This window comes from Lynx canadensis, chromosome A3, assembly GCF_007474595.2.
Source record: "Lynx canadensis isolate LIC74 chromosome A3, mLynCan4.pri.v2, whole genome shotgun sequence".
NCBI lineage: Eukaryota > Metazoa > Chordata > Mammalia > Carnivora > Felidae > Lynx > Lynx canadensis.
This window is the reverse complement of record NC_044305.1, coordinates 78,400,488-78,415,556: the sequence shown is the minus strand read 5'-3', so window position 1 is coordinate 78,415,556 and position 15,069 is coordinate 78,400,488. Positions and strand designations below refer to the sequence as shown.

General features: G+C 36.4%; 1 protein-coding gene across 2 annotated transcripts in view; it reads right to left on the bottom strand.

The window, feature by feature from the left end:
- Window positions 1–15,069, bottom strand: part of REL (REL proto-oncogene, NF-kB subunit) — a 36,318-nt gene that overhangs the window by 15,198 nt on the left and 6,051 nt on the right. For both annotated transcript variants that reach the window (XM_030310665.1, XM_030310666.1), the window contains exons 2-4: window positions 9,756–9,898; window positions 9,118–9,266; window positions 4,211–4,302 (exon numbers count right to left, since the gene is read on the bottom strand). In XM_030310665.1, the coding sequence (XP_030166525.1) occupies window positions 4,211–4,302; window positions 9,118–9,266; window positions 9,756–9,898 (384 nt within the window). The remainder of the gene's footprint in view (window positions 1–4,210; window positions 4,303–9,117; window positions 9,267–9,755; window positions 9,899–15,069) is intronic.

Below are 15,069 nucleotides of genomic sequence, written 5' to 3'. Positions count from 1 at the left end.
ATGCAAGCCAGAGAAGAAGTTGGAACGGAAAACAAGGATCAGATGATCAAAGGCTTTGAATGCTATGAGTGAGAAGTTGAATCTAGCAAGTAGATCAGAGTTTCTCAAAGCGTGGTCCATGGATGGCTTGCACCAGAATCATCTATGGAAGAGATTTTCAAATTATTGTTTGGGACCCAGTAGTCATAAAATTAATTTGGTGGTTGGATAAGCATTTTCTTTTTTAAATTTTAATTTCACTTAATTAACATACAGTGCTATATTAGTTTCAAGTGTACAATATAGTGATTCAGCACTTCCATACATCACCTGGTGCTCGCCGTGGCAAGTGTGCTCCTTAATCCCCATCACCTATTTCACCCATCCCCCCACCTACCTCCCCTCTGATAACCATCCATCTGTTCCCTAGAGTTAAGAGTCTGTTTCTTGGTTTGCTCTTTCTTTCTTTTTTTTCCCTTTGCTCATTTGTTTTGTTTCTTAAATTCCACATGAGTGAAATCATATGGTATTTGTCTTTCTCTGAGTTATTTCGCTTAGCATTATAATCTAGTTCCACCCATGTCAACGCATATGGCAAGATTTCATTCTTTTTTATGGCTGAAAAATATTCCATTGTGTATATATAGCATTCTTTATCCATTCATCAATCAATGGGCATTTGGGATGTTTCCTTGTCTTGGCTATTGTAAATAATGCCACTATAAACATAGAGGTGGATGTGGATTGACATTTTCAGTAAGAGTTTGGGACCCATTGGTTATAAAATTAATTTGGTGTGTTAGAAAAGCATTTTCTTTAAAAAAAGAGAAAAAGAAAAAAAGAAATGGAATGCAAAGGCATGGAATAGAGTATACTGCATGTAGTAAGAACAGTGCTTTATGTATGTATGTATGTGTGCATATGTATGTATTGGTGGAGAAACAAGAGCTGTTTCTTCTGTGAGTCACAATCAAGTAAGTTAAGAAACATGGAGCTAGAGATTTCTCAAAACAGCATCCCAGACCCCATGCTAGACCTAGCAAATAAGTGGGAATATGACCTGGAATCTACATTTTTAGCAAGTATGAAGTATATTTTTGAGAACCACTGCTGAAAATTATTTGGAGCCACTGAATTCCTATTGTTTTAGAAGGATATTTTTGCATGCAGAGTGTATAAACTGCTTGGAGGATATTAAGAACAGAGGCAGGAACACAAGTTTAGGGGCTATCAGCAACAGTCCAGCTATAAATGATGTAAGTTTACATTCCTACAACGGTAGTGAGAAAAATGTAGAAGATGGTGGAGAAATGGTTAGGGTAGGTGACCAAAAGAGTTTTGCTGGAATAGCAAGGGGTTCATGAAGAGGAGCAGTGGAAGAGAAGGCAGGAAAGATATGCTGGAGCTACATGTGGAAGACTTTCAATTTAGGGCCATTTAGTTTTTAAACTTTTAAAGGAGCCATTTCAACGTTTTAATCAGAATAATATGCTAAAGCACTATTCTAAGAAGATTATTCTACTGGGGTGTGGGGCGAGGAGATTACTACAATTCAAATTGTGAGATGGTAGGTCCCTAAACTAAAGAGGGAGCAAAAGGGCTATGGGGAAGAAAGGGATGTTACAAAAAACTAAATAACAACCAAAAGCACAAATACTGTGAAGGCTCAACCGGCAGGATTGCTCCCTTCCCCAAATCTAAATCCACCTAGGCAGTGCAGTAGAGAGAAGATCGTGAGCCTGGTAGCCAGGCTACCTGTGTTCAAATCCCAGTACCATCACTTACCAACTATATGACCTTGAGAAAACTACTTAATTTTTCTATCCCTTCATTTCCTTATTTATAAAATGGAGATAACAACAATAGTCCCTACCTCATAGGCTGTTATAAGAATTAAATGAAATAAGGGGTGCCTGGCTGGCTAAGTCAGAAGAACATGTGACTCTTCATCTTGGGGTTGTGAGTTCCAGCCCCACGTTGGGGGTAGAGATTATTTAAATAAATAAAGAAGTAAAGAAACTTTTAAAAATTAAAAAAGAAATTTAATGAAATAAATATGTAATGCACTTATTTTGTACTAGGAACTACTCTGAGTGCTATATGAGTGTTATTAACATCATGCCTGGTTCTGGATTGGTGTAAAAAAACAAAAACAAAAAAACCAAAAAAACATCTAGAAGGCCTATCTACATTTTCCTTTTTTGCTTTTCCACTGGAGTCATATCCAGACTTGAATTCCAGCTCTGCCATTTGCTACACGTCTTGAGAAAATTAAATAACCAAAGCTTTGGAATTCTCTTCTGAAAAGAAGTGCCATTACAATGATTAAGTAAATAGCATACATAGGCACCTAACATTTACTTCTTGACATACAAAAAGTACTTAATAAATGGTAGCTATTATTTATGATCTCCTTGTTTTGTGCTACATTTCCCTGTTTCATACTACATCTAAACTTAGATGGACTCTTTAATTTTTAAGTTTTGGTTTTTACTTGAGCAATGAAAATGAGCAGACTCTTGACCCAGAAATTCTCCACTTTTGAAAATTTATCCTAAGGAAATAATCACACAAGAACTCAAAGTTTATATATTCAATGGAGTTGTTTTTTTTAATAAAATGAAAACCTAAACGCTCATGAATAGGTGGCTAGATAAACAAATTATGGTCTGTCCAAACAATAGAGTACTCTGTTAAAAAGTAAAATAGATTCAAAAGTACTAACATGGAAAGATATTTAAGATCTATTCCTAAGTACAAAGAAACAAGCAGTAGCAGTATAGCATGATTCCATTATATAAAAAAATATATGTGTATATTTGTATATATTCATTTATATTATTTATATGTATTTATTTACTGTTTAGTGGATTTTGCTGGGGATGGCACTATCTGGAGTAGTGCAACTGTAAGCACCCTGTATTATTTTAATAGGTAAATGACTACAGCAAGTTAAATGTCGGCATCCTACCCTACAGTAGTCACCACTGTAAAAACTGCGAGATGATAAGCTGCTAAACTAGGGAGACAGCTATGCATATATAAAGGAAATTCTAGAAAAATACACATCAAATTTAACAGTCGTCTCCTCTGATGAGGAAGGCTGAAGGGGACTTTTGCTTTTAGCATTATACTAAATAGTATGAAAAATAAAGACTAGGGAAAAGAGATGCAGACCTTATGATTTATACAAACACCGCACTTGGCTATCTACATATTCCTTAACTTCACTTCATATCCCTTAAATTATTTTTATACATCCAGGAAAAACAAACAACCAACAATATAAGGATGTCTTTTTTTTTTTTAAAGTTCATTTATTTATTTTGAAAGAAAGAGACAAGAGTTCATGAAACCAGGAGTGCCAGAGAGTGAGAGCACCTCCTGGGTGAGAGAGAGAGAGAGAGAGAGAGAGAGAGAGAGAGAGAGAGAGAATCCCACGGGGCTCGATCTGAGCCAGAACCAAGAGTTGGACGCTTAACCAACTGAGCTACCCAGATGCCCCAACAATATAAGGATGTCTTAAATATGACAGAGAAATGTATTCTTTGAAAATTTTATAGTCGTTCAATTCCTGAATTATGCTTATTTAAGTAGCTGCAGAAGACTTACAATGGAGACTAACTGTAGTGTAGGATGCCAGCATTTATCTATCCAAACAACACAGAGTGCTTATAATTGCCAGGCATTACACCGCATCACTCCATCCCTAACAAAACCTACTAACCATTAAATATCTAGCCTTATACATAAATACACTAATGAAAATATTTTGTATAGCTTCTACTATTTCTATACATCTTCTTCCACGCTGGGATTAATTTAAATTTTGCTGTTGAATATGCCCTTGATTTAAATGTACTTCAATATCTTATAACCACAGTGCCTATTCAACATTCAGAAAAGGTAATGTATACTATCTGCTGGGGTGGCAAAAGGAAGGCCACATTCAAAAAGAATCAGAACATTTTTGAGGTTTTCTTATAGAAAACAATGGCACTTTCCACTGATACCAGAAAGCCTTGTCTGCCAAAGAATTTTTTTTTTCCAACACTATGAAAGATTTTAAATATTCTTCATTCTTCAGATACAGGTATATGCTAACAAGTAGAAAAGTGAACATGGAACTTAAGGTAGCTCTTAAAGCACAGGTTTGAGATACAAATAGAATTCACTAACACAAATAGGTCAATACCCAAATAACAGAAATGATTATACCAAGCATACTTACCATTGAAAGGATTGATTCCTGCCCTTATTCTTGATATAATAGCTTCTTTTACTTCTTTTTTCTTTACACATCGAATACCCAAATTTTGAAAACTAGAAGGAAAACAGAACTTTCAAACTGCTTTACAGTTAAATACAAAGACATATAAATGAGGTTTTACCGAAGGATACTGCAAAAATCAAGCATATATCCTATACCTATGTCAAATATACCAAAATAGATGAAGATTAACAGGAAAGTGACACCACAAAGCTAAAACTGACCTCCCGAACAAAAAAGTTGTAAAAAGATGTCCATAAGCTGAAGCCCACAGGTATGTTTTACTAAGCCCATAAAAGTGTCACCTACCTTAAATAAAAAAACAAATGCGCACAGTTAACAATCAAGTTAACTGAATATAAATATATGGATTTCTGGCTTCTCTTCAACATTCTAAAGGTCTGGCAACAGTAGACTGGCACAGAAACACCTGGCTAGAGCTGAGCACCTGCAGCCCCACTTATGCAGGGCTCTCCAATTTACTATAGTGCCTGCTAGTCCTCTTATCCCTGATCCATTCCACAGACATTTGATTTCTGAGCCCTGACTTCACTGCTAGTAGCAATGGAATATGTTTTATGCTATATTATATGAAGCTATAATAATCATTCATAAGAAAACACTGAAACATTTTAAATTAGAAAGTTGTTTAATGTGAATAATATTTAACAAAAGTTTTAAAATGTCATTTATGGAAAACTTCTCAATAGCTACAAATATTACTAATTTGCATATTGTAGCATAGATGGTGGAGGGGGGAACTCCCCTACCACCACCAGTCATACTTGTTCCCACATGGAAAAACCATGACATCATTAAAGCCGGGTGGGTGTGAATAAGGAAGCAAAACTTGGTTATAATAACATTACTATTTGTTCAAACTTCATAACAGCACTTTGCAACAGGAGGCTGCCTGCCTTGTTTGCCCTTCTCCATGCTCATGCTGTCTTATGTTCCTGCTCTTCACCTTCACCATACTTGTGATTTTGTTAGTACCTAAGACACCTTTGACATTTCTTTCCTCTGCTTCCAATAATTAAAAAATAAATCTGGAATACGTAATCCCTTCTCAAAACCCTGAAACCATAATCCTCTTCCTCAAAAGTATTCTACTTCTTTGAAAGATTCATAGCTTGGTTCTCATTTTTCTTTGACAAAAAATTTAATGAATGAAATTTTGGATTCTTACTCTGTACCAAAACTGTCTGGAAAGTTATGGGGACATACAATCCCTCCCCTCATGCAGCTCACAGTCTAGCGCAGGGGCTGACAAACTATTGCCCCCAGACCATATCTGGCCCGCCACCTGTTTTTGCAAACACAGATTTTTTGGAACACAGACAAGCCAATTTGTTTACATACTGTCTAGGCATGCTTTCATGTTACAAGAGAATTGAGCAGTTTCAACACAGACCATATGGCCTGCAAAGCCTAAACTATTTACTATCTGGCTCTTTACAGAGAAAGTTTGCTGACCTCTAGTCTAGTGAAGCAGATATAGAAGTATTAAATAATCACATGCAAAAGACAAATGCTGGGGCGCCTGGGTGGCTCAGTCGGTTACGCATTCGACTTTGGCTCAGGTCATGATCTCATGGTTCACGAGTTTGAGCCCCGCCATCGGGCTCTGTGCTGACAGTTCCAAGCCTGGAGCCTGCTTCAGATTGTGTCTCCCTCTCTCTCTGTCCCTCCCCTCCTCACACTCTGTCTCTCTCTCTCAAAAATAAATAAAAATATTAAGAAGAATAACAATAATAATAAAATAAAAAAACAAAAGACAAATGCTAAACTGAAATCCTAACAAATTTGATAAGGGGGACATACACTTTGTCATAGGAGCCTTTGATGGGAGAGACTTGATCAATTCTGGATGGACAAACAGGTTTATTGTATAAACTGATACTTAATATAAACAGAAATGAAGTAGGGGAAGAGAAGAGTAAAGTGACTTCAGGCAGGAGGAACAGAACAAGCAAAGGTCCCTACAGAAGAGCATTGTAAACACAGCAAACTAAAGGAAGGCCTCTATGACTGGAGTACAAAGTTCAAGGAAAGCACAGTATAATGGCAGGCTACAAATACAAGGAGACCATGCAGACCTCACAGGCCAATAAGGAATGCTGTCCTTATTCCAAGAGCCACATAAAGCCATTAAAATATTTTAAATGGGGATTTGACATTCAGATTTGTATTTGAAAAGCTCACTCTGAATAAATTAACTTAACTTTTACAAAAGATCACTTTGGCTAAAGTGGAGAACAGACTTGGGGAGCAGCAGGGAGAGGGGGAGTACAAAAAGATGCAAGCAGACGAGTCAGGAGGCTATTCTGGCAGCTTACATTTAGACTACAGGTAGTGTGGTGGTGATGGAGGTCACCGAGGAAAGTGCATAGATTCAAGAACTATTTAAGAAATACTAGTTAATGCATTCAAAGTATGCATCTGTGGGAGGGGTGTCATGGATGATACCCAAGTTTGGGGCTTTTATAGCAACCACTGAGATAAGGCACATTGGAAGAAGCACTGAGAAAAAAGTATGATCATGGTACAATCGCGGTCTTGGGAATACTCTATTTGAGGTGTTTTGATATTTACAAGAATATGTCAAAAAGACAATGGGACTAAATACCATTCTCCACTGAAAGGAACCAGGGCTCCTTAGAAAAAAAACTGATTTCAGAGCTGGGGCAAGAAAAGTACAAGTTAAGTCTTGAACACTTTGCTGTGTCAGAAAGTAAAAAAGTGCTCAAAGAAAGATGGGAACATATCAAAAGGACATAGGAAACAGGCTGAAGGGGCTTGCATTGGTCAAATATGGGTCAACCCGAACATCAAAATAATAATGCCAATAATGTACTACAGTACAGTGTATATAAGAATCCATGGGGCTACAGGGCTATTTTTTTTTTTTTAATAGGAAAGGGGAAAAAGGGAAAGTTTCTCTTTACAAAAGAATGCTGATTAACATCACCAATGGAAAACACTAATATCCCATGTCTCCTGAAGGGATATTTTGAGAACAACATAGCAGCACCTCTGTAGATTTCTCATCCAAATTGTTTTGGGTTAACATGAATGTATTATTCGTGTTACTAACATGAATATAAACCAGCAACCATTCAGACTAATCCACACTGAACACAATCTTCAAAACAGCCCAGACTCTTCAAAAATGTTAATGTCATGAAAGACCAAAAAAGACTGGGAAACTGTTCTGAATTAAGGGAGATTTTAATAATCATGACAACTTAAATAATCATGACAAGTAAATATAATATGTGACCCTTAAACCTGGATTGGGGGGATAAACAGGACAGCCATAAAGGGCACTGTTGAACATAACCAAGATAGTCCAAAAATTTAACTGCCTGTAACTAAGATCGAGAAAAGCAGGAAGTAAAACAGGAGAGGTTATTTTCACAGAAATCAAGAAATAAGAATGTTCTAAGAAAGGAAGGGTCCACAGTGTAAAATGGCATTGGGAGGTCAAATAATATAAATAGGAAATATTTCCTGCCACATGTGTATTACTAATTATTTTTGGTTTATGTTGTTATTGTGAGAGGAATATTTTTAAGTATATTTTCTAGGAGCACCAGGATGGCTCAGTCGGTTGAGCATCCGACTTCAGCTCAGGTCATGATCTCACAGTCTGTGAGTTCAAGCCCCGCATCGGGCTCTGTGCTGACAGCTTGCAGCCTGGAGCCTGCTTCAGATTCTGTGTCTCCCTCTCTCTCTCTCTGCCCCTCCCTTGCTCATGCTCTGTCTCTCTTTGTCTCAAAAATAAATAAAAACATTAAAAATAATAATAAATTTAAAGTACATTTTCTAAATAGTCACTACTAATACAGAAGGAGGCTACTAACATTTTCCCTGTTGTAATTAGGTTCATTTTTTCCCCAAAGGCAATATATGTTCATCACAAAAACGAACTATAGAATAAACACAAGTTAAAAGAAAAATATAAAACCCCACAATCTTACCCACCAAGAGACAACTGCTATTAATACCAAGTATATGTACACATACATTTTTAAAAAAAATATATTTTTAATCACATATTGTTTTAAAACCAATTTATCTTACATAGTGTGAATATCTTTCTACACAAAGAGATATTTGCAATGTTATGTTTAATGCCTGGATGTACCAGTTTATTTAACTAGTCCCTCCCTGTTTATTACTTCAATTGCTTCAAACTTTTTACTTTTACTAACAAAGCTGCAATGAATATCACTATAGTTAAATTAAGCTTAATTGTTTCCTGAGGATAAACTCTTAGAAACAGAATTGCCGGTTCAAGAGACATTCATATTTTTCAGGTTTTTCCTATGTTAAAGTGCATACCAGAAGGATTTTATTAATTTGTACTCTCACCAACATGATAATGGACCCATCTTGTGGCAGCCTCACCAACACCAAAGTGTTAAATGATTTTTTTTATCTTAGAATTACTATTGTATGTTACTTTTATAACCTGTCCTTTTCTAAATAATAATTCCAGTTTTCCAGTTGATTTTCTCATATTTGGTGATTTTTAACTATTAATGAAAGGACAAAGTAAAATATATGAAAGAAAACCTTTCATAAATTGTTCAAACTAAGAAAGAATATCACAGCATGAAATAATTTTATGTATACCTTCAGTAACAATAAGTATTCCTGCTACCATCATGGGCTGTCCACTAGTAAAGAATAAAAGGGTGGTTCTAAGCAAATGGTAAGAAAATTTAAAGGTACACTATAGTAAATAAAAGTAGAATGAGAAGTTACTCTATTCTGCTAAAAAATAACAGATGTACATGCATAGTAAACAGAGCATCCTATGCTTATCCTATTCCTAAAGAGATCTGTGACTGTGTACTTACAACAAGGGTCTGCGTTCTTGTCCAAACTCTGCTTCATAGTAGCCATCTCGGCAGTCTTTTCCTACTAAATCATGAGGATGAGGTTTATATGGGTCGTTCTTTGTTACTAATGTAATTCTCACTTTTCCCTTTCCATAATAGTTCATAATCTGAAAAAGGGGGAAATTAAAGATATAATCCATAAATTTATCTCATTAAGAATTGATCTACTAAATGAGAGTTGAATATATATAACGCAGTTAGCACCAGATAAATAAAGTCCAGTTGACTGGCAAATGCAGTTTGGATGAAACTTTCCAGAGAATACCAGAAGGGAAGAATTTACCTCTCAGTTCTCTGGAGTACTATTTTCTGCATTAATTTCAATTGGTCACATAATCTGATTCTGCCCATATTCCTTTTAAAACAAGTTATACCATAATATTATCATGGAGCATGAGAAAACACCTGAATGTTGGGCCACTGAATGCCAGGCTTTTCTGTTCACTGTCATACCATAAATACCCCTTCAAAGTATATATTTAAGCCACAGTAGAAATGACAGCACATTGTGAAGAAACTGGGTCTTTAATGTAATTGCTATAGCTAAAATATGAAGCAATTAAGAGTTAGGTACACACAGGAAAATGGTCTATTACCTGGATAGATGGGTATGTTCGGTTGTTGTCTGTGCTGTGCTCCCCTGGAATGCTGCCTGCTGACCGCCCTTCACATTTGTATCTAAAACGCATTCCCCTCTGCCTGGGCTGTTCAATTATCTCTATACATGGGTTATACCCACCTGGAAATTTGAAAAAGAGGGAGAGTGAAATTAGAATAGCAGTAATAATGGATTTAACCATTTTGTTTCTTTCAAAACAGCAGACTAAAAATTTTCCCCTCCCAATATTAAATAATAAAGTTGAAATGCAATTACCCAAGGTTGAATGGTAAAGGCACCTTCTTCTCCCACTCATAATTAACATGTTAACACAAATCACTCAAATCATATTTATTAGGTAGCACTCTATCATTTAATATCTACAGCTAAATATGAAGCAATTCATAGAGTGTGAAGTTCTGAGACACCCACTTCAGAGATATCCACTTCTCATATGAGAACAAGTAGAAGGGTTTCCTTCAAGATTCCCACAGAAGGGTCAAGAAGATAGTCTTCAGAAGTGCAATATCATACTCCAAAAGTGAGTTTAACTGCTTGATTTTGCATTAGACTCTTAACAGTACTAAAAGACGGCTAATTGAAAATGAAAATACAGGGGCGCCTGGGTGGCTCTGTCGGTTAAGCGTCCAACTTCAGCTCCGGTCATGATCTCATGGTTTTGAGTTCCAGCCCCATGTTGGACTCTGTGCTGACAGCTGAGAGCCTAGAGCCTGCTTTGAATGCTGTGTCTCCTTCTCTCTCTCTCCCCTCACCCCCACACGCTCACTCACTCTTGCTCTCTCTCAAAAATTAACATTAAAAAGAAAGAAAAATAAGAAACTGAAAATACATTTAAATCCTTGCAGAAGGATATGTTTTTTAAATATCTCCATTGGAATCTTAAAGGACTGATACATAGTATATCCAAACAAATTCCAGAAGTGATTTTAAGCTCACCACAATTTTCAATCAGTTCCATCTAAACCTTTACTAAAGTATGAACAACAGAGGAAAAGAAAATAATTACTTACTTTCTATAACGAATGTCATTTAAAACATGCAACTTTATGCTGACTGAAAGAAACCAGACCAAAAGAGCACATACTGTAGGATTCCATTTATATAAAACTCTAGAATATATGAACTAACTATAATCAAAGAAAGCAGAACACTGATCGCCTAAGAACAGGGGTGTGGAGTGGATGAGGAAACTTGGGGGATGATGGATATGTTAATTATCTTGACTGTGATCATGATTCTTAGAGTCTATTTCTATGTCAAAAGTTATCAAACTGCATACTTCAAACATGTGTAATTTATCATACATTAATTATATGTCAATAGAGCTGCCCTAGAACACGTGCATGTTTGTTTACCCCCTCTTATGATCTATATTGTGGAAATGAAAGCTCAGCGGAGACACTCAAGTGTGCTTACAAGTAGGGTACTTAGCAATGTGTCTTTACTTCAGGGAGGTAAAGACGTCTTCCACTAGGGGCGCCTGGGTGGCGCAGTCGGTTAAGTGTCCGACTTCAGCCAGGTCACGATCTCGCGGTCCGTGAGTTTGAGCCCCGCGTCAGGCTCTGAGCTGGTGGCTCAGAGCCTGGAGCCTGTTTCCGATTCTGTGTCTCCCTCTCTCTCTGCCCCTCCTCCGTTCATGCTCTGTCTCTCTCTGTCCCCAAAAAAAATAAACGTTGAAAAAAAAAAAAAAGACGTCTTCCACTAAAAAAAATTCCCTCAATCAGCTTACTGACTTTTAAATTCCCACAATTAGATAATCAATTTCTTTGACTAAAGACTTATCTTCTGTTAGAATGCAAGAAAACTCTTCAAAAGGGTAACACATGGGGCGCCTGGGTGGCGCAGTCGGTTAAGCGTCCGACTTCAGCCAGGTCATGATCTCGCGGTCCGTGAGTTCGAGCCCCGCGTCAGGCTCTGGGCTGATGGCTCGGAGCCTGGAGCCTGTTTTCGATTCTGTGTCTCCCTCTCTCTGCCCCTCCCCCGTTCATGCTCTGTCTCTCTCTCTCTGTCCCAAAAATAAATAAATGTTGAAAAAAAAATTAAAAAAAAAAAAAAAAAAAAAAAAAGGGTAACACAATAGGTCTTCCCAGTACAGTATGAGGAAGAGGTCTTGTGAGTCCTACTTAGTCCTATCTTAATAGCAAACACACTGGAAATGTTGTATCTTATAAGTCTCCTACTCTATAAAATGTGAATAATAATAACAGCACCTACTTCATTGGGTTGTTGTGAGGATTAGAGGTAATGTGTGTTCGGTTCTTACCAAGTAACACACCCATAAGAAATACTCAATACATGTTGTCTACTATTATTAATTTCAAATGCTTTCTTGAAAACAATGATTTTATAGTGATACCATGATGTTATAACAACTGGTACTTTCAAGACTTTAGAAAACAATGAGGCAGGGGCGCCTGGGTGGCTCAGTCAGTTAAGCAGCCGACTTCCGCTCAGGTCATGATCTCACGGTCCGTGAGTTTGAGCCCCGCGGCGGGCTCTGTGCTGACAGCTCAGAGTCTGGAGCCTGTTTCAGATTCTGTGTCTCCGTCTCTCTGACCCTCCCCCGTTCATGCTCTGTCTCTGTCTCAAAAATAAATAAACGTTAAAAAAAATTAAAAAAAAAAAAAACGAGGCAAACAACACAAATTATTAGACTATAGGAGAGTCCAACAAAACAAAATTTTGTTTATGCTAACAAATTGTGCATAAAATGACAGTAAGAGCAAAAGAGTCAGACATGCCTGTGTTAAAGGAAAAAGAATTAATGAAGCAAAAGGGTGGAGAGAGCAGAGCGGGAAGGGAGAAAGGTAGGCGTTCAGCAGGGAGTCCAAAGTCGTGGCAGCACAGAAAAGAAAGTTTAAGAATCACCAATATAACCATAATGAACGTGTAATACACTTTCACCTTTAGAACCAAATGCCAGAGTACACTGGGGATTTGGATTTCCTTCTGAATGACAAAGAATCAATGAATGGTTTTGTGCAGGGGAACCATATGATCAGACTGACATTTTAGAGTAAGAATTCTGATGGCAGTGGACAGATTGGAAAGAAAGGAGAAAGCATGATGATCAGTTCAGAGGCTGTTATGCTACTGTGCCCAATGATGAGGGCACGTCTGACATATGATCGTGATAACAAGGATGAAGGATTATTGAAAACATAAAATTAACACTCCTTGGTGACTGAACATTAGGGTTAAGAGCAAGTAAAGAATCACTGAGGCTCCAGTTTCTACTTTGGGTTACTGAATGAAGTGTTAATGTTACCTTTAATTAATTGGTTGGTTCAGACTCCTGTTTGAATTTACCACCTATTTGTTTAGGCAAAAGACAAAGAGCCACGGAAAACGGACTTTAACCTAATCTTGTTCCTAACACTTATTTCAATTTTACTGAAAAATGTAAGGCATGCAGATGAGTGTTTCAACTTCACATATTTCAAATAACTCAAATTCACATTTCAGTTTCAAATATTTCATATCCTTCTATATTATAAAGGAGTATTTGAAAATAAAGTACATTTTCCTCTCAATACTCAACAATATTTTAAAGTGATATATAAAATAATTTATGTGGTTGAACTAAAGGTCAAATAAATCCCTGCCCACTATTTATTTAAAGGTGGTTGGTGGGAAGTTGATATAGAATTACATCATTAATGGTAAGTGGCTAACTTTTGGGAGATGAGTGTGAGTAAAAGTGCTAGTTAGGCTCATAGTGATTTTTCAAATATTTCATTGGTTACGCAACACTACCTTAAAGTAGAAAGCGTTTTTGAAAAAAAGCTATAGACAAGAAAAGAGCAGTTGCTGAAAGATTAAAATAATTTTAAAAAATGTGAAATTATAAAAATGAAAAATATTAGTTATCATATAACATCAAGTACTTAAAACCCTTTGAAATCCATTCTTCCTATTGAAGAAGCTCTTTATTGGTAAAAAAAAAAAAAAAAAAAAAAAAAAAGTCTCATGAGCAACCAACAGTTTATTAGAATATTCTACATTCCCCCAGCTGGAAATAATCTCCCCCTCCTCTAATTTGCCATAGTATTTTGTTTATGACAATTATTCCAAATTACTATAATTAAGGGGAGACTCACTGTTTTATTTCTTCTTGAAAAAAAGCAACTTGTTTTATTTCATCAAGTTACTGGTCTTATTTCTTTTCAAGCTACTTGAAGGCAAGAATTGTGACGTATTCATCAGTGCCTTATACACTGATATTCGGTAAACATCTGGAGAATGAATAACTGAAAATCTAAAAATCTTTTTGTTTGTGTAAGTTACACAAACATTGAAGGATCATACTGATGATCCTTCAGTAGGTTTCCCTACTAAGGAAAAAAACCAGTGCTTTGTGGGTACCAGAACTGCTACACTTTTCTAATCTTCATACTTACTTACAGTCTAATTTACCTGTATTTATGATTTAAAACTACTTCCCAACTATAAATCACTTATATCACGCATCAGTACAGTGTACCAGTTATTTCCTTCCTCAGTGCTCTGTCTTAAAATGCCACTCTCCTGAAAAAAGTGCTGAAATGTAGTCATCTACGGAGTGGAAGAAGGTAAAATATCAATGAGGGAATTGTAGGGAAAATAAGTACTCTCAACTAAGATTATCTCAAATCACTACAGTTTTGAAAAGTTGAAATTTCTTTTAAGTAGTTCTTGATTACTGCACTTTTCTTTAACCAATACTATACAAAAGCTAGGGTTGACCCCTGCATTTTTAACAATATTGTAAAACATCTGAAATACAGCCAAAATATTTGCAAGATATATTCATGTTTTTATTTGCACTTAGGCAAAAAAAAGGGTGCTATTTGAGTTTTTAAGATAAAAAAAAAATTACATTTGTGGGGTGCCTAAGTAGGTCAGTCAGTTAAGTGGCCAGTCCTGATTTCACCTCAGGTCATGATCTCATGGTTCGTGGGTTCAAGTCCCTCATGGGGTCCTGCGCCGGCAGCAAGGAGCCTGCTTGAAATTCTGTCTTCTTCTCTCTCTCTGCCCCTCCCCCACTTGCACACACACTCTCTCAAAAATAAATTAACTTAAAAAAATTTTTTAATTACATTGAAATAAAAGTTAAAAATGGAGCTTTAATTGTCAGAAATAGACACCTTAACTAAAACCTTATAGCCAGCACTGGGAACCAGTGTTAATTGTTCAGTAAAAAGTTAACTACAGTAATTATAACACTGTTTTAAAGTACTCTTATATATATTCTTATTTGATCCTCTCAACTTTAATCTTCATAAAAACAGAACAGGAACTATTATCCCATT